The sequence below is a fragment of the Neofelis nebulosa genome, chromosome 14 (assembly GCF_028018385.1).
Source record: "Neofelis nebulosa isolate mNeoNeb1 chromosome 14, mNeoNeb1.pri, whole genome shotgun sequence".
NCBI classification, from domain to species: Eukaryota; Metazoa; Chordata; class Mammalia; order Carnivora; family Felidae; genus Neofelis; species Neofelis nebulosa.
In genome coordinates, this window is record NC_080795.1 from 63,468,931 (window position 1) to 63,490,524 (window position 21,594).

Genomic DNA, 21,594 nt, shown 5'->3' on the forward strand with positions numbered 1-21,594 from the left:
GGTGTATTTCACATGGGTCACATATAAAGCACTTAGAAGAATACTATAAAAGAGTTCATTCTAATCCTTACTATTATCGTTTCATTCTACCACTAGACTGCTTTTGTCTCAAAAATAACTGAACATATTTTAAGCAGTCAGAAACCATCGCCATTCCATTCTAAAAGTCCAAAGAAGTTCAAGTGGCTCATTAAAACTAAAAAGGAAACGAAAATAAAGACAGTATGACAATGCTTGGATTTTGTGACACAGGCCGTGCCGCCTAAGACAAAAATACACTTGAGCAAATACATTCATGAAAACACACTTGTTGAAAATGTATTTTCTGCCAGGCATTTTAAGGGTCCATGAATTTTCAACAGTTTCCTGGAAGGCGTAATAAGTGCCTTATGCTGGTCGCACTTGAGCTGTGGGGTGTCACTCCAGCTTGGCCGCACCCCAGCAAAACCCTGCTTCCGTAGTTTGTCAAGTTTCTGCAGCATCTGGTAGGAGTTACCATCTTGGATATTTCTGAGAAGCTCTATGGTCCTCCTCTCCTCCCCCCGCCCCCGCCCCCTACAAGGCAAAAGCAGCACTTCAGGAAAACACACTGGAAAACAAAAAGAAAAACAAAAAAACCCCCAAAAACCCAAATCAATGCCAGAAATGTTTCTTTCCATCTTCAGCGATATTTGGACACGCTTTGTAAAATCTTCAACTGTAGTGAAAGACAGAGGATATTCAGTCTCCAGTACAGGCAGAGGCAATAAGAGAAAGAGGTGCACTTTAGCTTTTGATTGATTAATCACTTATAGGTACTCGAGTATAAGTTTGCCTGTATAAGAGGATTTCAGCTTTACATTTCTTGTAACCGTTTACCCTGACAAACCTGTGACAGGTTGTCCACTAATATATAAAACTTCATAATCTTTATAAAATGCACTTACCCTGCGGGGCATTCCGGGGCCTTTATTTCCTCACAGTCATCATCGACCCAATGTGTCTCTCCTAGAAGAAAAAGTGGGTAAATTCACTTGTGAATCTAATTGTAAATGCCAGCCAGAGCCTTAAAGGCTGCAATTGCAGGACCTGTGTCCTGTTTGATACTTGTTGCTTATGGGATACCATCAAACAGAAACACTCAAATGAAGTCCAATGTTGGTTTGGCTCACTGAAGGACACCCATACATAATGGGAAAGCTAATATTTAATAGCCCCAAGAGGTGTTTACAAGAGCCTTCTGAGTCTAAATGGTTTGTAGATAAAAACACCAGTGGCGTCAGCGAACAAAATTCCATGTTTGTTTCCCTCCAGAAATAAACTGTTTGGTCATTAGATGGAACATTCTTTTCTCCACCACCGGACATCTCAAAGCCATAGAAAGGATGGCACAACTTCCCTTTAGCTGCGGGAAAAGGCTTAGACTACTCAGGGATGATAGATGGAAAACTGCACGAAAGAGATTGCTTGCCAGTGAATCTGTGTACAGCCCATGAATTTAGGAATAAAAATCAATGCCATCTTTCACTTTTATCTTCCACCAAGGTCTGAGAGCTTTCCTGAGTTAACCCATCAAGAATGGAGAACACAAAAGAGCTCAGGTTTAAAATCAAACACACACACAAACGAGGCTTCCTTAGGAGAAAAGGAAAATTATCACAAAGCATTTGCTTCAAGTTGTCCTAAGACAAATAAAAATCATGTGTTTTGACTATAAGAAAAATTTGTGATCAAGACTTTGGAGAAATGGGTCCCATGTAAAGAGCACTGGAAATGTCCCTGGTCATCAAGACTCTGACTCCTGACAACTGGGTAAGTTAGTAACAGGCTCCTTAAAACAGGGGGAGCTTTACCACATACGAAGCAACCCAGGGCTCACACTGGGCTTCGCAAAAGTACCGCAACTAGAATTTTACACCAGCAAAAGCCGATGTTTAATGATTCAATGACTGGTGACACTTAGGACTCTTTCTCTATTCTGTCTTTTAACAGCCTTTGTGGTTTATTGTTTCATTTATTACATAGGGAAATAAAAAAGGGATAAAATTCCCGATCAATTTTATGCTTTATCCAAAATTACGATAATTGTTTGGGTAGGGGAAATTTTCCAAACTCAGGATTAATGCAATACCTTCTTGCCACAAACTGAACACTAAACACATTTCAGAACAGATTTGCTTTCTCCCTGAAATCTCTTAACAGAAATTCTTCTTAAATGTTCCGTGTCACAGTTAGGAGGAAGGACACAAGAAAAAGGGACTCACAAAGCTCACATAAAGATTCTTGGATCTTGCCATTCATTGCTGTTAAATGAACGCTAGGGCGACTTAAACTCCTTAAAGACAGAAACTGCATCCTTCATAGTTTCATTAGTCCAGTGACTAGTATTTATTACTGGAATAAAACCATCACATTCTGCAATCAACCATACAGAGTCAGCAGATATGTATACATAGCTTTGGGATATAACAGGAGCTGCCGGTACCCTGATCCTCTTTACCAGCTAGTACGCCCACCTTCAGGCTGCTGCTCGTGCCTCGGTTTACAGCTCACGTGCAATGGGTACAAAAGCCATGCCCCCTGGCCTCAAGGGTAAGGACTCTGCAATTTAATTTCCAGAGCCTGCAGGAACACGGGCCAAGGTGAGACTCCACCTAAAACCAAGTCCTTGCTTGGCTCCCCCCCCTGCCCCGCCTCCCTTGTTCCCTCACAAGGTTTTGCTGCAGAGAGCATTCCCTCAATAAACTCCAAATATGGAGTCCTGCCTCAGGCACCGCTTTTAGAAAACCTGATGGAAGACCAACACAGCAACTTTAGTGGGAGAGAGCCAAAGCATAAGAGACTCTTAAAAACTGAGAACAAACTGAGGGTTGATGGGGGGTGGGAGGGAGGGGAGGGTGGGTGATGGGTATTGAGGAGGGCACCTTTTGGGATGAGCACTGGAAGTTGTATGGAAACCAAGTTGACAATAAATTTCATATATTGAAAAAAAAAGAAATCTCTTCATTATTATGATTCCACCAAATTATGGAATGTGGGGGTATTTCCTGATTATGTCGGATCAGTGAAACGCAGGGAAGCAAAACTAAGAAAGAAACATGAGAAATTAAAAAACACAACTCATTCCTTCCTCCCAAACCCATATCCAAGGTGTTATATCCACAACATCCAAGATTCCTTGGAGCATCTCCAGTTTTTACTCGTTCAAAGCTCCAGCCAACCCACGGAAACATGTACCTTTGCAAACCACTTGGTAATTAGTACAGCAGTCTCCCCTGGCCAAGCAGTCTTCCGAGCAGTGACAAGCATTGTCTTCGTTCCTGACTTCTCCGCATCTGTCCTTCGTACACTCCCAGCCGCCGGCTGAAATCGGCACAATAAAACACTTTCACTCCTTCACACAGACCAAACGAAAGAGGCCTCGGTTGCTTACAGGCGTTGCCAACAAAAAGAGCTAAAATCCCACGTCATTTAATCTGCTTGTGAAATTAGAGTTGGCCTAAAGCCTAGATGATATTTGGAGGATTTACAAATAGGTTGAATTCCTAATTTTTTCAAATCAGAGTACAAAGCCAAACATAATTGGGCTCCTTTGGCCCAATGGAACCCTTACCATTTATGAACTGTACTGAAAACCCCAGCAAAATGCATGGTATGTAAGGTTTGTGACAGGAGTTTCTATCCTTACAGGCATAGTCACGACATAGCTGGCTGGGCTCTTTTATTTCCCAAAGTACCTTTACTTGACTTTAATGAGCTGGGTTTAAATACAAATGATAATGTAACCAAATGGCCTCTACTTGCCTTAAGTTGCAACCCAAGGTTAAAGTCTGAAACAGGCATGTGGAGCATAAAGGGATATAACAACACTCACAGTTCCAACCATTGACCAAAATGTGGTCCCTGCCTATACAGTGAGAGATCACAGGCCCTACTCTCAAGGAGACCAGTAGGTGAGTTACAGATTTCTGTCTGAACATCATGGCTTAACTCTATCAAGAGAAAATATTTAGAAAATTGTTTTCATCTTAAAGAGAGTGCTGTACTTTTTGGTTTGACTTTTCATCCACTAGACTGGAACCTCCAAAGCAGAAAAGAAAAAAATCACATCTCTCCTTTCACCACTGATTCTCCGATGCCTGAGACTGTGCCTGGCCCATGCTAGGTGTTCCATGAACATTCATTAAATCTCATTGCAAATTACCATGAAAATAAAATATGACTCTTTAAATTCAGGATTGATGTATTGAGAAACTTTATAATTAATTCATTTATTCAAGAAATATTTCTATTATGTTCTCCATGTTCTAGGTGCTGGGGAGGTTGTGAAGAACAGAAAGACAAGACACAATATCTTCATGAAGCTTACTTTCCAACTGGGAAAGACAGACCATAAGCAAAAACAAGATAAATTCAGCCTGTGCTAAGTGCTATGAAGGAAATAACCGGATGGTATTGATAGTGATAGGGTGGAAAGGGGATGCTACTTAACACGGAATGGTCAAGAAAGCCCTCTTGAGCTAAGGATGCTTGAGGTCTTCATCTCTTAAAACTTGTCATAAGTAGAAGGCAATGATTTTAGGAAGCAACTCACAGTTGGTGAGTTCAAGCCCCACGTCAGGCTCTGTGCTGACAGCTCAGAGCAGGGAGCCTGCTTTGGATGCTGTGTCTCCCTCTCTCTCTCTCTCTCTGCTCTTCCCCTGCTCATGTTCTGTCTCTCTGTCCCTCAAAAGTAAGTAAACATTTAAAAAATTTTAAAACAATATTCTACCAACAGACACTCTGCTAAGTGAATAAATGGATACGGAGGTATTCATTGCCATGCTAGAAAACCATGCAACTACTGTTGACTTTCCACTCTTTGAGAATTACCTTTGTATCCAAATTCCATTCTCTGTTTTTTGATATCCCTACTTCCTCTGCCTTCTATTCCCAAACAGATTAAATGCTTGGAGTTCCTTTATCCAGGAACTGCTATTCCCAATGGTTAGCAATTTTCCAAGGTTACTTTGACTGATTTTTCCCAATTCAAGAATAACTCTTAATCAATATGCTTTTATTCTTGCCCTGGTATATAAGAAAATCCCTTTGCTTACAAAAAAGCATCACTATTAACAAGCTAAAATTACTGAGGAACTACTGGCTTTGAGTAAGAATGGAATTTTAAAAAGTCAGGGTTCAGTGTGAACTACAAGCAAGGTATGAGTCAGTCAGCTACATAATTTTCACAGCAAACATGGCTATAAAGAGAAAAAACATCTAATCTTATGGAATAATAAGAGTGTTACCTATCAGATAAGATAAAAAAGATTTTTTTAAATGAGAAAATACATTTTAAAAGTGAGAACATGTTGAAAAGGGAGTGGTGGAAGGCCCTTGTGCCTTCGAGAGGAATAGAAACATTGTGAAGTATAATTTTGTAATATACATAAAAATTTACACTTTGAGGGGCACCTGGTGGCTCAGTTGGTTAAGCGTCTGACTCTTCATTTGGGCTCAGGTCATGATCTCATGGTTCGTGGGATAAAGCACCCCTGTCAGTGCAGAGCCTGCTTGGGATTCTCTCCCTCCCTCTCTCTCTCTCTCCCTCCCCCTCCACCATCCACCCCCCCCCCACCCTCGTGCATGTACTCTCTCTCTCAAAATAAATAAATAAATTTAAAATAAATTAAATAAATAAATAAATTTTTATTCAAACTCCCACTCCTTGGGAATTATCTTAAAGAAGATAGAAAAAAAATACAAATACGCATGAAAAATATTCACTAATACATTGTTCATAACAACAATTGGGGAAAATCTAAATGATGATCAGTGAAGCAGGTTGTATCTGTTCAATGGAATACTGTGTAGGCATGCAAAAGGCAGACATACCCTCGCACAGGTGTATATAATACAAACACACACACACACACACACACTCATATAAATACACATACACACAGAGTAGTCAGGGTCTGCACTGAAACATTGTGCTTATCTCTAGAGAGTGCTTGTGCTGTTGGAGTAGAACCTCGGAGACTTTTGTTTTCTCCTTCAACCTGTTGTTATTATTTGATATTTGATTCTTCCACATTTGGCATATGTTATCTTGGTACAAAGGAAAAGAAACTACTTTAAAAATGTTATTAAAGTCCTTATTTATTGAACCTCGGAAGAGAGGCATGAACTACACTCCAAGAGAGCTAAGCTGGAGTGAGGACATCCACGAAACTTTGCAAGGAGCCCCAGGATCAGGAACCCGGGCATCTGAAATGACATGTCAGAGGCCAGATGCTCCTGGTAGAGAGGAAACACGACATCAGTTAGTTTCCGGGCACCAAGCAATCACAGGCTGCTGGTTCGAAATAAGGTTTTAGAGCCAAAGAACTCAACTAGAACATCTGTTCCATCCGTATGTTCAGTTTACAAGGTTCTCAGCATTTAAGTTTGCAGGCCCACAACTAAGGAACCTGGGAGAAATTCCAAAGGAAAGTAACAAGAAAAAAAAATGGCTACATGTTTGGAAAATGTATTATACAGAAAACGGTCTAATAAAACTCTCCTTATTTGGGGGGAAAAACAAACAAACCAGAACCAGTAAGGGAGCTGGTGCTGGTTTTCATATGAATCAAGGGCTACTTCTTTAGTAAAGGAGAATAATGTCTCTGTTTCTAATGATATTATTAGAAAGACGAGGCTAATATCAAAGATAACATGAGTTAGATTTTTGAAAGAATCATCTAAACTATAAAAGTTCAAAAACCAGTAACAACTTGTCAAGGAAGCTATTAAATCTCTTCCTCTAGTGATCTTAAGAACGGGGTTGATGGTCATCTTTCTCAGAGAGTTTGAATACGATGTTGCCCCAGAGGCATGGCCGAGAGCCTACCAGGTCTCTCCAGAGTCCTGTAAAGCATCAGGATGTGGAACCAGGGAAGGTGTAGTGGCAAAAGTCTACAAAGGTGCTTCTTCTCAACTCATGCACATTCAGATGGTTCCAGTATAGAAGACATGGAAAGAAAGGTCAGGAAGACTGTAAAGGAATATTTAAGAACTACCCTGAGCATGTGACCCCACGAGCATGTTAGAATTCCATAACAACTTTCCACCTGCACAGAGAATGGGGAATTCCATCAGGGTAGACCAATAGTTACCATATAGTAAGATGAAATAAAACAAATGCTATAAACTGGGCAGGCAAGCAAAAATAAAAAATTAAAATTAAAGCAGAAAAACCCAACCCTTAAGAATGTTCACAGTTTCAGCCCAGGTGCCCTAGCAGTGAGTGTGGGAGTTGAGAGCAAAAGATAGAAATGATGAAGATGAAGGCGGGGGGGAAAAAAAGCCTGGCCATAAATACTTCCGAAACCAGTAGATAATGACTGCAATTGCAAAAAACCTCCTTTGGGTAGGTCTCGTATGCAAACAGTCACACGGGGTATACTTATAATGCAATCGACAATCATTCAAGAAGCAAAACTAAACCCCACAGTTTGGTTTGGCCAAAGCAGGGTGGCAAGGCCAGGGAGGATAACAGCAGAGGGCCTCGACTTGAGAGGACTCAAAAGTCACCTACCTGTCTTCAGACAAAGCTCATCAAAGTCATGGCAGCAACTGCTGTAGCTCTTACACAGGTTATCGCAACGACAATCAGGGGGTCCAATCTCTTGAAGTTCAAAGCATCTGCCCTTACAAGATCCAGAGGTGTTGGTCCAGGGGGAGTCCGATAACACTGCAAGATACAAGAGGCAAAGGCAACGAGATTGGGAAATGGGTCACGTCACTGTGGAGAGGTGGCCCTGGGAAGGAGTACGGTGTGGCGATGCAGTCAGACTCTAGCTGAGCAGTCTGGTGCCATCACCTGCTAGCTCTGAACCCTTGGCAGGTGGCTAAACTTCCGGTGCCAGTTTCCTCATCGGTAAAGTGGGGGGATTAACGAAAGTAATTTGAGATTATGACGAGAATTAAATGAAACAGTCCAAGCAGAACACTTAGCAGGCTATCAGACACAGGAAGTGCAACAAATGTTGGCTATTGGTTTTATTTTACTGTTTACAGTTATTCTTACTACAAATCTGTGAGAGTGTCTCTGTAGATGCTAACGATGGCAACAGAGACGAGAACATCGAGGTATACGCTTAGAAACAAGAGTTCATTGTCCTATTTGAAAATCCGTAACTTTTTGTAAGGAGAACGGGGCGTAAATGTTCTGAGAACAGTCTGAACATACCAGATTAAAATAAAAGAATCGTAAGACTTCTTCCAGCCATTAAATCTATACCTATAACTAGAGTAACGCAAAAACAAACACCAAAATCTCAGCTTGTCAAAAATAAATCTTCTTTATTTTCTATGATTTGATTAGAATCAGCCAAAAATCTGAAAAAAACAAATTCAGTGAGATGAAAAGTCCACATATTTGAGAGATATAACCAATTAAGCCCAAAAATTACAAGGAAGCTCCATGCATCATAGTCCCTAAAAGATACAATATCTAGGTATAAATTTCCTAGGACATGTGTACGACCTACATGAAGAACACATTAAAATGCCACAAGAAGATATTTCAAAAGATAGAATTAAATGGAAAGATATACCATCTTGGAGAAAAAAAAATAGTTTATATTATAAAAATGTCAGTCCTTCCTAAATAAACCCAAAGACTCAATGCAACTGAAATAAAAATTTAAGGAGGATTTTTTGGAAACTGGAGAGGATATTAAAGGTTTATAAAAATAAATATATGAAAATGAAACAAAACTGAAAAGGACGAGTCATTGGGTGAAGACTAGGTAGTCAAATATATTCTGAAGTTAGAGAATTAAAACAGCTTGGTAGGAAAGAAGTAGATGAGTGCTGGGGATGGGGATGGGAAAAAGGGCCACAAAGATGAGAATGTATTTATAAGGAAAGCAACATTATAAGTCAGAGAAAGAAAGAAGGAATTATCAGCAGGAGAAAGGTTTAATTAGGAAGTGGTGCTGGAATAACTGCTGGCCAACTGGAAAAAGTGAAGCTGTAGCCTCATCCTAGTTTACAAAATAATTAACTTCTGATGAATGGAAAGTGTAAGCAGTATCATACCTGGTGCCAGGAATGAAAATTTCTGTAAAACGGACACAACGCCCATGGATCTTCCCTGCAGAAATTTCATTACTAGGAATTTATCTCTCGTATATATTTGCGAAAGTTGACCGAGATATTTGTACAAGAAAGAATCACTGTATCCATAAATGGAATACTACCCAGCCCTTAAAAACAGTGAATCAGAACTGTGTAGGCTAATATGGAAAGATCTGTAAAATATATGTACAAGTTGCTTTTTTTTAAGAGCAAAGAACAGAACAGTGTTATAGTATTTGTAAATATTATATATTTTATGTGAAAAATAGAGGTAAAGAGAGCAATAAGGATAGAGATGAATATAAAAATAAAAACAGAGCTAGAGCCAGAGAAGAGAGGGGGTGGGCAGTGGCATTGAGAAAAGATGCAGGTGTCAATAACCTTCCCCCACACCTCCCACCCTCCTCACAAGAAACTCTTTACAGGAATTACATTTGAGCAGTCGTCTGTTTACTTCTATTTCCCTCATACATACATATATGTTTATATCCCTGTGTATGTATGTATATACATGTGGGGGGGGGGATAAAGTATATATTATATAACATATATTATATATAAATATCCTAACAAATATTATTTATGACATGCTATGTATAATTTTATTCCCTTCTGTTTATAAATTTTTTATTTTTAAAAATAATTAGCAGGCATTACTTTTAAAAACAAGCAAATGTAAGAAGCAGGGGCAGAACAGATGTTATAGAACATTTCCAGGTTCACTGAAGCCATTTACCTGAATATCCGGTTCATCCCTTAGTCCTTTGTCCTTTAAAAATCAGAGTCGCCCAATCCTGGCCTTTATGGCATCAGATCAGTTCAAGGAAAGCAAACAGATTCACTAGACCATGAGATGTGAAACGCTTTTGCATGGTTGATTCTGGGATGTCGAAATACATACAAACCACATCAGCTCCGTTTAGGAAATAATCAGGCTTCCAGTGCCTTCCTTACCTCTGGTTCAAAAACAGACTCTTCTATTGACTTTGGCCAACCTATCAACAGTGCATGCTGGCCATAAGAAACTGTGGGGGGAGGTGGGGATGAGACGTGGAAACAGTGAAAGCAGAGAAAGCCCTATGGTGAAAATAAAGATAAGAAAAACGCTTATAATTGAATTATTCCCTTTTTAAGGATCAGTAGCCATCTAATAAATTCTGAGCAGCATTCATTCCCGTGAGCTGCTTACATCAATCTGCTTGGCTATGCTGATAGCTAACATAAGGGGAAGCGATCCAAAGGCACTATGTTTACAAGTGTTTCCTTGTCCCATCTTCTCTTTATGCCATCCCAGCCTGCACCCGGAATATTTCTCCAATCATGCCCTCTGCTTTCTCCCTCCTCAGAATCTCTTCCCTGTTTCTTTCTTTACTTTCAGAATAATCTGTCTGGATTTTTAGCCATTTTTAAACCTTTCTCCATCCATGCTGGCCACGTGATTTTTACTATTTGCTTACAGCATTGATTATTCTCTAAGTGTATCCCTCACTTTGCTCTTGAAAATAATCAACTCTCGCTCAATAGCCTTCCCTCTAATGATAATCTGCTTTGCCACACCTTAAACAGAAGACAGCTTTGTTGAGAAAGAGTTGCACTTATACTCATCCTGCAAAGATATGGATCATAAAAAGGGCTGGACTCGAGGTTTACCAACAGCCCTCAAGCAAGAGTAAATTCCCGGGTCTGTACGGGTGAGGCACACATATACCAAATTCATTCTTGGATGGCTTGGACTCAGCTGACAACAGCAGGAAGAGAAATGGGCAGGTGAATTGATCCACATAGTTCTTCCAATCCAATAGTCTCCAGAATTTGAACTTCTGTACCTCTTTTGATAAAATCAGGTGAAAGAATAGAATAACAGCACTTTACCTTTCCAGGGAGAGCCTACCTCACCCCTGCCATTTTTCATGACAAGCTCTGGTCCCTATGCTTTCGTGGTTCTACTGTTCATCCTCCAGGCTCTGGCTTTTTCACTCCATGACCAGGTCTCACATCCCCATGCCAGGCTAAGGACAGATTTTAGAATTTCTCTTTTTACTATACCTGGTTCCATGGCTAAATATAGAAAGATTTTCTTACTTATGAAAGTCTAAATTCTAAAATCTGTAAAGCTTTCCTTTACCTGACCTAAATCAAGAGAAGAATATCAATCTGAGAACCCAGGTTCTATAATTTATTGAACGGCGTGATGAAAACTGCAGGATCAGTGAACTTGTGTCTCACAAATACTGAGACTTCCACAGGATCTCAGAACCAACAAGGAAGACAAAAGACAAAAACACCTCAAAAGGATCCAGTCAAAAATGTGTGATAAGTATGGAGGTTTAGAATTTCATATGACACATTTGCCAATACTTTTATGACATTCAAATTGATTGCTGCCTTTCTTTTTTCTTTTTGGTGGGGGAGGGGCAGAGGGAGAGGGAGAAAGAGAATCTTAAGCAGGCTCTACCCTTCCCCGTGGAGCCCGACACAGGGCGTGAGATCATGAGCTGAGCAGAAATCAAGAGCTGGATGCTTAACCAACTGAGCCACCCAGGTATCCCTTGCTGCCCCTTGCTACATGTTTAAATAATGTTATTTTACTTCTAAGATGCAAGTCAGTTCCAGAATCTTAAAAAATAAATGTTACAGTCTATACAGACATATGTTTTCTTAAAATAGGGACTTCAAATTTTAAAACATGTATGTACATACATATGTGATAGGCATAAAAAAGTGCTACATATTCCTTATTTTTCACAGAAGCATTTCATGATTTAAAAACACCAATGTAAAAACATGACTTATTCCATTCAAATTCATAATTCTGATAGAAACAAGTAAAATTATTTTCACTCAGTTAAGTAAAATCTTATTTCTAAAACATTCCATCTTAGATGCGTCTGGGTGGCTCAGTCGGTTAGGTGTCCAACTCTTGATTTCGGCTCAGCTCATGATCTCAGGGTTACTGAGTTTGAGCCCCACATCCGGCTCTGCACTGACAGTGTGGAACCTGCTTGAGATTCTCTCTTCCTCCCTCCCTCCCTCCCTCTCTCTCTGCCCCTCCCCCACTTGTGCGTGCACAGTCTCTCTCTCTCTCTCTCTCTCTCTCTCTCTCTCTCTCTCTCTCTCTCCCAGAATAAATAAACCTAAAAAAGATATCTAAAACATTCCATCTTACCATACATATACAGACGCAGTGTTGTAGAGTTCTGGTGCCACTTACATGTGGAAAAACTACAGATGATTCAATAGACTATTGGAAAGAACCTAATTCATGACAAGAGTTGTGACCCAAACATGACTTCATCCTGGACTCCCAATCATGTTTTCCTCTAAATCCCTCTGCAAAATGGAACTTTTCAGATCTGGATGACCGTCAGCGAAGGAAGCGGTACCTAAGTTTGAAAACATTTAGCTTCCTAAAAGCTGGAAGATCGTTTCTTCGAAGCTTTGTGTGGTCCTGCGGTCAGGGTTTGAGATAGGCACCCCGTCTGTTCCTCCCGTTCTCCGTGGTCCTCAGCCCGAGTGCTTCCTAAAAGTGAGGGGAAAGCCTTGCGTGGCTCTGCCATCTCCTGTTCAAGGGCACTGAAACAGAACTGGTTCTCCTGTGTCTGCCTGCCCATCTGAAGTACAAACCACAGGGAAAGGAGGCGGTCAACATGGATGACATTCAAGACGCTGACCAACTCTAGCATTTCATACTGTCTTCTGCCCCTTCTGGAGTATATGATTCATCCTTTCTGGCCATACTTTCTTGTGCTGCAGTGGCCATTCGTTCTTGATATTTTCGACCTCATCTCGTAGTGAGCCGCATTTATGTACAGGCCTGTATGTCAGGACCTCGGCTTCCAAAATACATCAGTTCCTGTCAACACCCACTCCAGGAGCCTCTCTGTTCTCTCCTCCTGCTCAGCTTCCAAACCAGATTTTGTAGACAACCTTTTCAGTAAATAGGTCCACCTGGGAAGTTTTCAGACACCAGGACTTTTAAAGCATTTATAAACACAACATTCTCATGTAGAAGGACCGCATAAACTACAAGAAAAGAGATTTCTATGTGATGTAAATAAAAGAGATTAAAAACTCTAATTCGACTTTAAACATCTCAAGTAGCATTTATGATGGTAATCAGTAGAATATGTCTGATTGGGTTGCAAATTTGCTCCCAAACAATGAAACGCTGTCATCGAAAGCACAGGTATTGTCCACTTGAAAAGGTAAAAATTTAGACACTGGCCTTCAAAGAGAAGTGAAGATAAATTAAACTTAGCTTCACATACTTAACACCTTATATTCCCTCCAACCCTAATATGGCATTTTGTTTTCAAAAAACTTTTCCGATAAAGAGGCAACATTATCCCCATTTTCTTGCTTGGAAAATCAGAACTGTCAGCCTGATTTGAGATAGCCAGGGCCTGGCTAAAATTTTAGATCATCCGAATACAACTACAGTAATGTCCTCATTCACAAAGGATTTTTCAAATTTTGTACGTAGGCTATGAATTTGATGAAGACATGATTTGGGACGTTTTGTCCATTCAAGAATCTCTGTGGAACTCCACTGAGGACTGAGATTTCTGGTTATGCAGACAAGACAGAAGATTCTGTATAGTGTTAAGGAAGTGAAAAATCCCTACTCCAGAGCTTCATTTAACATCAACAATAACAACAACAAAAAACAAACAAAAAAAACTGAAAAAGCTGTCTCCTTCTTAGATTCTAATTCAGATAGTTTTATTTCATTTACTCTAAAATGTCCCCTGACTCTACATTAGATTGAACATAAAGCCCCATAACATGACCTTCATCATGACAGAGGTCTCCTCGCAGGGTCAGGGTCACAGTTGTTATCTGTCAGCTTTGCAGTTTCCTATGTGTTACTATACCGTCATCAAGAAAGCTCTTCATTGTAGAATGAAATCCCCAAACTTCTCAGATGAACCCACCTTCTCGTTCCTATTACCATTGTGTTTTCTCTGTGATTCACAAAGAAACACTCTACTCATCAAGCGACATTCTTCACTTCACATTTACTCATGAATTTTATTCCCATCCACATACTTTTAAACTTTGGAGCCACTAAAAATGACAGTGAGTTGAATTGAGCTTTCAAATCTCTACTTGCTAGCTATTCACAAGTTCACCAATTTCTCTGTGTCTTCCAAGTATGTTGCTTATATTTCAGGTAATATCCCACTTCCATCTACAGACTGAAAGGGCATTTATCATAAGCTTCAGGAAAATAGACTCCACTGTAACACCACAAACGTGCACCTATGCACATAGTTATGAGTGCACATGCACCTATATATATATATATATATATATATATATATACATACATTCTCTCGCAATCATCAAGGCAAATCAAGCTGGCTACACTGGATGTATGGGACAAAGATGTCAAACTGATTTGGACTTATTATTTAAATTTTCTTTGAAAATTTATTCCAGCCATCCCATGTACTTGATTGCCCATTATATTTACCCAATAGAACCGTAATTGGCTTCGCTCATTTCCGATCTTGTAATAAATTCATAGATCTGTTATCATCTGGTAGAAGAAATCCTATTCTACTATTACTTCCAATAGATCACTAGGTCCTAACAATAAATCCAGCTAACAAGTGTGCTAGTTGGTTAATTATAACAGTTTGTTTGCATTGCCACAGCCTTGAAACTAACACCCCAGTCCATAGTACAGCACTGAGGGTCTGCCTGTGTGTAGAACATTCTCAGCTATTGTTGAGGACTCTGAGGAACTACATTGACTAAGCAAGAAGGTACATGCTTTTAAATGGGAGATCTTGCTCTGGTCAGTGGGAAGTTGGCCATATATTAATACCCTTTGTGTTCCATTTGGTGAAACAGTCTTGAACTGCTAAACTTCCCAGGATTTCTTTGGAACATGAAAGCATTGTTGAAAATAGGCATGGCTGCCTTTCTGCTTACTATCTTGTCCTAATACATATATAACAGTTCACCCAGTGTTTTCTGATGTGAAGGCCTTGCTGACAGAATCACCAACCACATGTGTTATATGAGGGTGGCCCTTTCTAAGCACAGAGAACATTTAAAAAAGATGAAAATGCTTCAACTCTCTGTACTATGCTCTCACCCAGTTTCCAAAGTACATCTCTGGTCTTTATTCAGAAGCAAGCAACCATAGTAGTGCCTGAAAAGCCGGTAAACTATAGCAACAGAAAAATTAAAAATAAGAAGTGTTCAGGCATACCAAAAATCCCCAAACTCAGACCTAAGTGGTATTGTATCCCAACAAAGCTTCACAAAGGTAGAAATTTCACTAAAAATTATTTTAGAAGATAACCATAAAGGCCTAAAATAATCAATGATTTAACTAAATAATTTGAGAAGCAAATATTTGGTACTATATTTAAGATCACTTAGGGGCGCCTGGGTGGCTAAGTCGATTAAGCATCCGACTTCAGTTCAGGTCATGATCTCATGGTTGGTGAGTTTGAGCCCCGTGTTGGGCTGTGTGCTGACTTTCAGAGCCTAAAGCCTGCTTGGGATTCTGTGTCTCCCTCTCTTTCTGCTCCTCCCCCACTCGCATTCTGTCTCGCTCTCTCTTAAAAATAAATAAACCTTAAAAAATATCCAAAAAAATCACTTAGATTTATAGATTATAATATAGATTATATTAGTTTTACAGAAATAACACAGGCTCATTAGCTTTTACAGCTGTTTCTTATAACACAGGGAGATAATTACGCACAAAATATATTTAAGGATTAATAAATCTGTTCTATACTTTGCAAGTTCTCCTGTAGAGTGCACACGAATCCAAGAGTCAATGAAACAGAATGGTTGGAAATCATAAGCTTTTTTTTTTTTTTAAATCCATAAGGAAAATTAGAAATCATCTAGTCCTGGGGTACCTGGGTGGCTCAGTCAGTTAAGCGTTCGACTTCAGCTCAGGTCATGATCTCACAGTTTCTGAGTTCAAGCACCACGTCAGGCTCTGTGCAGACAGCTCAGAGCCTGGAGCCTGCTTCAGATTCTGTGTTCCTCTCTCTCTTTGCCCCCTCCCACTCATGCTCTGTCTCTCCCTCTCTCTCTCTCTCTCTCTCTCTCTCAAGAATAAACAAAACATTTTTAAAAATGAAAAAAAAAAAAAGAAAGAAAGAAATCATCTAGTCCTGCTTCTCATTATACAGCTAAGGAAACAGATGTCACAAGTGACTTGCCCAAGGCCACACAGCAAGTTACATGGATCCAGGATGCTAGTCCAGGGATTTCATGACTGTTTTCCAAAAAAGTCAACTTCGAAAATAATGAGTGACTTGAATTTACACATTCATTATGAAAACAGCTTTTATATGAAAATCATTTTTTATGAAAATCAGTTTTGGCTGAAGTAATACATTAATATGAAACAGAAAGAAAAGTTCCTTTTAAGGTGCATTGGAAAGAACCAGAAGTGGGCTCTCAAGCAGCTAGCTTGCCCACATGACCATACTTAGGATCCGATCCCCCTTCCACTCTGCACAGTTACAGTCAGTGTTAATGGGAGTTACACTCGTCTGGAACAAGAGAAAGAGGTCTTTGAAGACAGCATTTGTTACCAATAAAAACAGGATTCTCCAGCCTGGTGATCTCCTCTCTTCTCCCTCCCCAACAGAAAACACAAATCATTTTGTCCATTTGGCTCCCTGGGGGTGCAATTTTTATGATCTATTTTCTTACTTTTCACCCTAACCACACCCCACTTTGACTCACTAAACTCCTTCTAATATCATTCTTTCAACTTTCTGGCATGACTTAAAAGCAACTTACTTGATGTAAGGAAGACCTAGTATTCCATCAATATATGTAGCATAGGGTGGTTAATAAAAGCTCATGCTGGCTAAACAGAGACAGGTGATATAGTCTTTTAGATTAGTCAAGTCAAAAAAAAATACAGAAAAATTCAAAATTCACAGGAAGGCAGACAAACGTGCTGAGATGTCAGAAAAAGTCAAGAAAATATTGCCCCCTAGAGTACCCATTACTTAATATGTAATTTTTATTTATAAAACCATCAGCAGCTCCAATTTCCAGGAAATTAACCAACTCATTACTTAAGACCTGGTCAGTTAAGCCCCCTCGGTTCGCACAAGGAGCTCCTTTATAAGAATTCCCACACTGCTTACGGCATAGTGTATTGTAAAAGGAAACTCTTTCACGTTGGTTCTATTAGTTAAGTCAAGGTACACTATTAAAACTTACCTTTCCTTATGCCAAAAGAAAAAACTGAGTGCAAATGAATCTTGTAAGTTCTTCAAAGCACCTCTTCTCTTTTATATTTTTCCTACTTTAGCTAAATCTTGATTTCATAGTCCTAAACTCTGAAGTTTCAGAAAGACAGTTCACTGCTTTTCTTAGTGGTGCCCAGGTGGCTCATTAGGTTAAGCGTCTGACTTCAGTTAAGGTCATGATCTCACGGTTCATGGGTTCAAGCCCCGCATCGGGCTCTGTGCTGACAGCTCAGAGCCTAGAGCCTGCTTCAGATTTTGTGTCTCCCTCTCTCTCTCTGCAACTCCCCCACTCACACTCTATCTCTCTCTCTCAAAAAAAATAAATGTTAAAAAGATTTTTTAAAGAAAGACAGTTCACTACTTTTTTTTTAACTTCCATTCCTCTTTTTTTTTTTTTCTGGGTCAGAAGTTTCTGGAGAAAAATACTACATCCTATATCACATGCCAAGAAATCAAATTCATGTATCTGCAATATTAAACCAACACCTGTTCTCACCACTTCTATCTTAGCCTTGTCTGTTCACAAGAGTTTTAATTTTATCTTAACATTTATAAATATCGGAGTGCAAAGATTTAAATAGCCTGCTATCACGAAGCAAGCATAAATGTTCTCTAATTAAAACCACATTCTCTCACCTGAATTATACACACAGCTAGTTTTATTCCAAAGAAAACTAGGACTACATTAGTTATACCGCAAGATTATCTTAAAGATGCATTTCTTAATGAGCTTCTATTGATTATCCAGTCCATAATATTGTAAAAGGACTGAAAATGCTGATAGTCACTACACTTACCTGTAGGAGGCCCTTCATCCCAGCCTTCTGCCCTCTTAATTCGATTTGCTGTGAATCCTAAGCAGATATTGACTCCAACAGCAAAAGTGAACAGGGATATTACCTAAGGGAATAGGGAGATTGAGGTGTCAAACCAATGAATCAAATTATATGAAGGCAAATGAAAGGACTTCAACATCACCACCCAGTCCTACAACTTCCAAAATGCACTGTAAAGCACTGTCTGGATTTTTAAAACAAAAAGCAAAATTGCAAATCAGGAACTGATTCTTAACATCAAGTCCTTCCCCCCATGCCATCTTTCTCCTACCTGGTAGGACTGGACCGGACTCCTCCTTGCCATGGCAGAGGGTTCTTGGAAAGCCTTTTGCAGTGTGTTCTCTTTTGCCTACACTGAATGCACTGCTTTTTGGGGCTCTGAGTTCAGTCTATTAACTACAAGTAATCCCACCTGGGAGGTTGACAGCCTCCCCTGATTTGTCCGGAGCTTGATTTCATCACGATTGATTCACAAATGGCAGCTCTGAGCCTAAGAGGCTTGAAACACCCCTCTCCTTCTCTCCACCCCCTTATCGGTCCCGCCCCTAACACACACACACACACACACACACACACACACACACACACACACACACTTTCATGTGGTTTCCTCTGGTAACATGAGGGTTTCTTATGTTGCTGTGGCCAATAACAGTGCATGTTCATTTTCCTTCCCTCACAAAAACATGGTTTTTAAAAAAGAAACCAAATGTATTTGATCCGATAAAAATGAAACAGAGCCGTAAAAGGGTTTCCACCAGCTTTAAGCTTTTAAGGTTTACAATGTAGTTATTCAATGTAGTCCACCTCACGACTTTATTTTTTTTTAAACAAGGAAAGTTTTATAATTTATAAACCTAATAACTTTCCCTGTCTTTCCCATGTATTTATTTTTTCTGGCAGTTTAAATGACCCTGTCCCTACTGCCACATTCTCAGCTACTCCCGACTACTCAAATATTTCTCACAATAAAATCTCCCAGGACTGTAACGAACACAAGAGATAGCACTATTTTCCCCCATGTTGTTGTTAGAGTTTAGAGAAGTAACTTTTATCAAAATACTGGGAATTGCCAGCTAAGCAGTAGAGAGTCCTTCTGCCTGTGAGGAAGGACAGAATAAGAAGAGCCTGGCTCTTCTTCCCTAAAAAAAACTGTCAGCTTGGTTTTGGGGAGGGGGGGGGACGGGGGGGAGGGGTTGGATGGGGCAGCTTTATTAGTGATCGAATTTAGGAAGGAAATCTCAATGGCAGCCAGAATTTAGCTTTAAACATCGTTTCCTTGATGATTTCCCAGTTATATTGTCATCCAGTCACCAAACACGGTGTCCTTTAAGGCTATTGCCAATGTTCAACTTTCTTTACTAAGCATTTGGCAACCAGGAGACTTCTAAAAGAAATTGAGGTCTCTAAATCTGAAAGTTATTTAAATATTATACGTTTTTAAGATTCAGAATGAGGGAAGAAGGCTTGCCTTTGGTTTTCCCCGCACCAGGACCGGGCACCATTAATCTCGCACTGAGCATATGTGCGTACATAAACAAATACAGCACTTACCATGCAACAGATTACTAACGGAGCAGTGGCTCTGCTCAAATAAAACATGATAGCATGAAAGCAAGCACTGTGGATTACACAGTAGGCCTGGCTTTCATTATATATTCTAGAATTCAGTAACGGCTAATTGAGAAAAAGAAAACGCACTGCCAAACTTGAAGTTGCCTTTCTAAAAATCCTTTTAGTCTTGTATTCTTGCGGAGATGGCGGGCTTATGGATTTTTCTAGAGAAGTCCCTTGCTTTAGTTTGTGTGCCATACTGAAATGATTTGGAGCTGGGTATTTAGCAAGGCTTATGAAAGATGTTAACCGCATGTAAGATTTTTCTACTATTGATGTTCAAGTTCAAGATGGACCCTGGCTTTTATAGTAGAAAACTATAAACCGAAAAGGAAAATCAAGGCAAAGGCCTGCGACTGCCTTGTGTCGTGTGCCACGTGTTCCAAACGTTCCCCCCGAAACCTGCCTCCCCTTCTCTCTAACCTCCCCGGCCCTTGCCAACAACTTTAGATTCTATCTGACATTTGAGTGTTGAAACCCAGCTTGAGGATAATGAAGGCTCTCCTTGAAAAAAAAAAAAAAAGACTCAGAAGCTGAACATCATCCATTAATTTTTTTTGACATGCAGCATAGCTGTGCGGAGAAAAAAGGCTTCAGTGTAATAGTCGACCCATAATTGGCTTCTGTACAGCACTTGTTACCAATTATCTAAGAGGATTGAGCTCAGGCATTATTTCCGTCAACTGTTCTGTCAAAGAACTTTGTCTTCAGGTCATTATGCACACGGAACTCATTAAAAAAAACACACATACACAAGTACACATGTGTGCACGCGTGCACACACACATACACACACACACACACACACACACACACACACACACACACCATCTAACCCTAGTTAAACAGAATCTTACTACTAAAACATCCCTATAAATTAACTGGCAGGAGGATGACCAAAGTCTCTACCTCGGGCATCAAATCAACTACAAAATACAATTACCCTTCTTTATCTAAAACTGAGAAAACCAAAAGTCTGGTAATAAATACCATAGGTCTAGAAATTCAGCTAAATGACTGGAATATCGTTCAAAACCTTCTGTAAACAAAACCAAACTGAGAAAGTCCATCTATCTGGTGTTTAACATTTTGGAACAATGTCACCTATAGTTGGGTCAGTAAACAAGAAAGCGTTTGAGAAAGACTAAAATTAACTTCCAGAATGGTTTATTAATCCAGTTACATTTCAGAGAACACTGCCCCCTGGCAGAAGGAAATCCAGAACTTGCAACAGTCTTAGGCCCTAGAAATCATTCTGAGGTTCTCAAGCTTTCTCGAGAATAAGAATCACCTCAGGAGCTTGTCTGAAATGTGCGTGCTTGTGGTCTACTCACCAAGATTTGGATTCAATAGGTCTAGGAGGGAAGGTAGAAAAACCAAGGATTCTAGAAGTCAGACAAGAATTGGCACGATAGGTTATTCTGACGTAAGTAACGTAAGGCACACATTTAGAGAAACAGAGCACTGGAAGAAATTACTCTGAATCAATTTGTTTATGCCCTGGATGTTGAGTTGCTTGGTCTAATGCTAATGTAATTTTCATATATTATTAAGAGCATTCACTATTGATTGGACATTAAAGTCTAGATCTCCATGGCTGTTCCTCCATGGGAATCATCTCCAAACTGTAAGCAGCAAAACAGAATTTTATTTATTTTGCTGGTGGCACAAAGCAGCAGTGTGTGTATTGCTTAATTGCACTACAGTAGTTGCATTTATACGAATGCACAGTCTATCTTTTCATGAAATGGTTCTGTGGATCCTTGTTCCCAAGCGCTGATTAAGGTAAGAGGGCTTGAGGTTCATAATGAGAT

At 39.7% G+C, this 21,594-nt stretch overlaps 1 protein-coding gene across 10 annotated transcripts in view; it reads right to left on the reverse strand.

The window, feature by feature from the left end:
• The window catches only part of ENPP2 (ectonucleotide pyrophosphatase/phosphodiesterase 2), a 112,211-nt gene that overhangs the window by 61,472 nt on the left and 29,145 nt on the right, over window positions 1-21,594 (reverse strand). For 6 of the 10 annotated variants that reach the window (XM_058698915.1, XM_058698914.1, XM_058698911.1 and 3 more), the window contains exons 2-5: window positions 18,128-18,230; window positions 7,538-7,693; window positions 3,217-3,342; window positions 927-987 (exon numbers count right to left, since the gene is read on the reverse strand). In XM_058698915.1, coding sequence (XP_058554898.1) covers window positions 927-987; window positions 3,217-3,342; window positions 7,538-7,693; window positions 18,128-18,230 — 446 coding nt within the window. Of the gene's footprint in view, window positions 1-926; window positions 988-3,216; window positions 3,343-7,537; window positions 7,694-18,127; window positions 18,231-18,437; window positions 18,614-21,594 lie in introns of those variants that run through there. The other 4 variants (XM_058698912.1, XM_058698916.1, XM_058698918.1 and 1 more) reach the window with 4 other exon arrangements.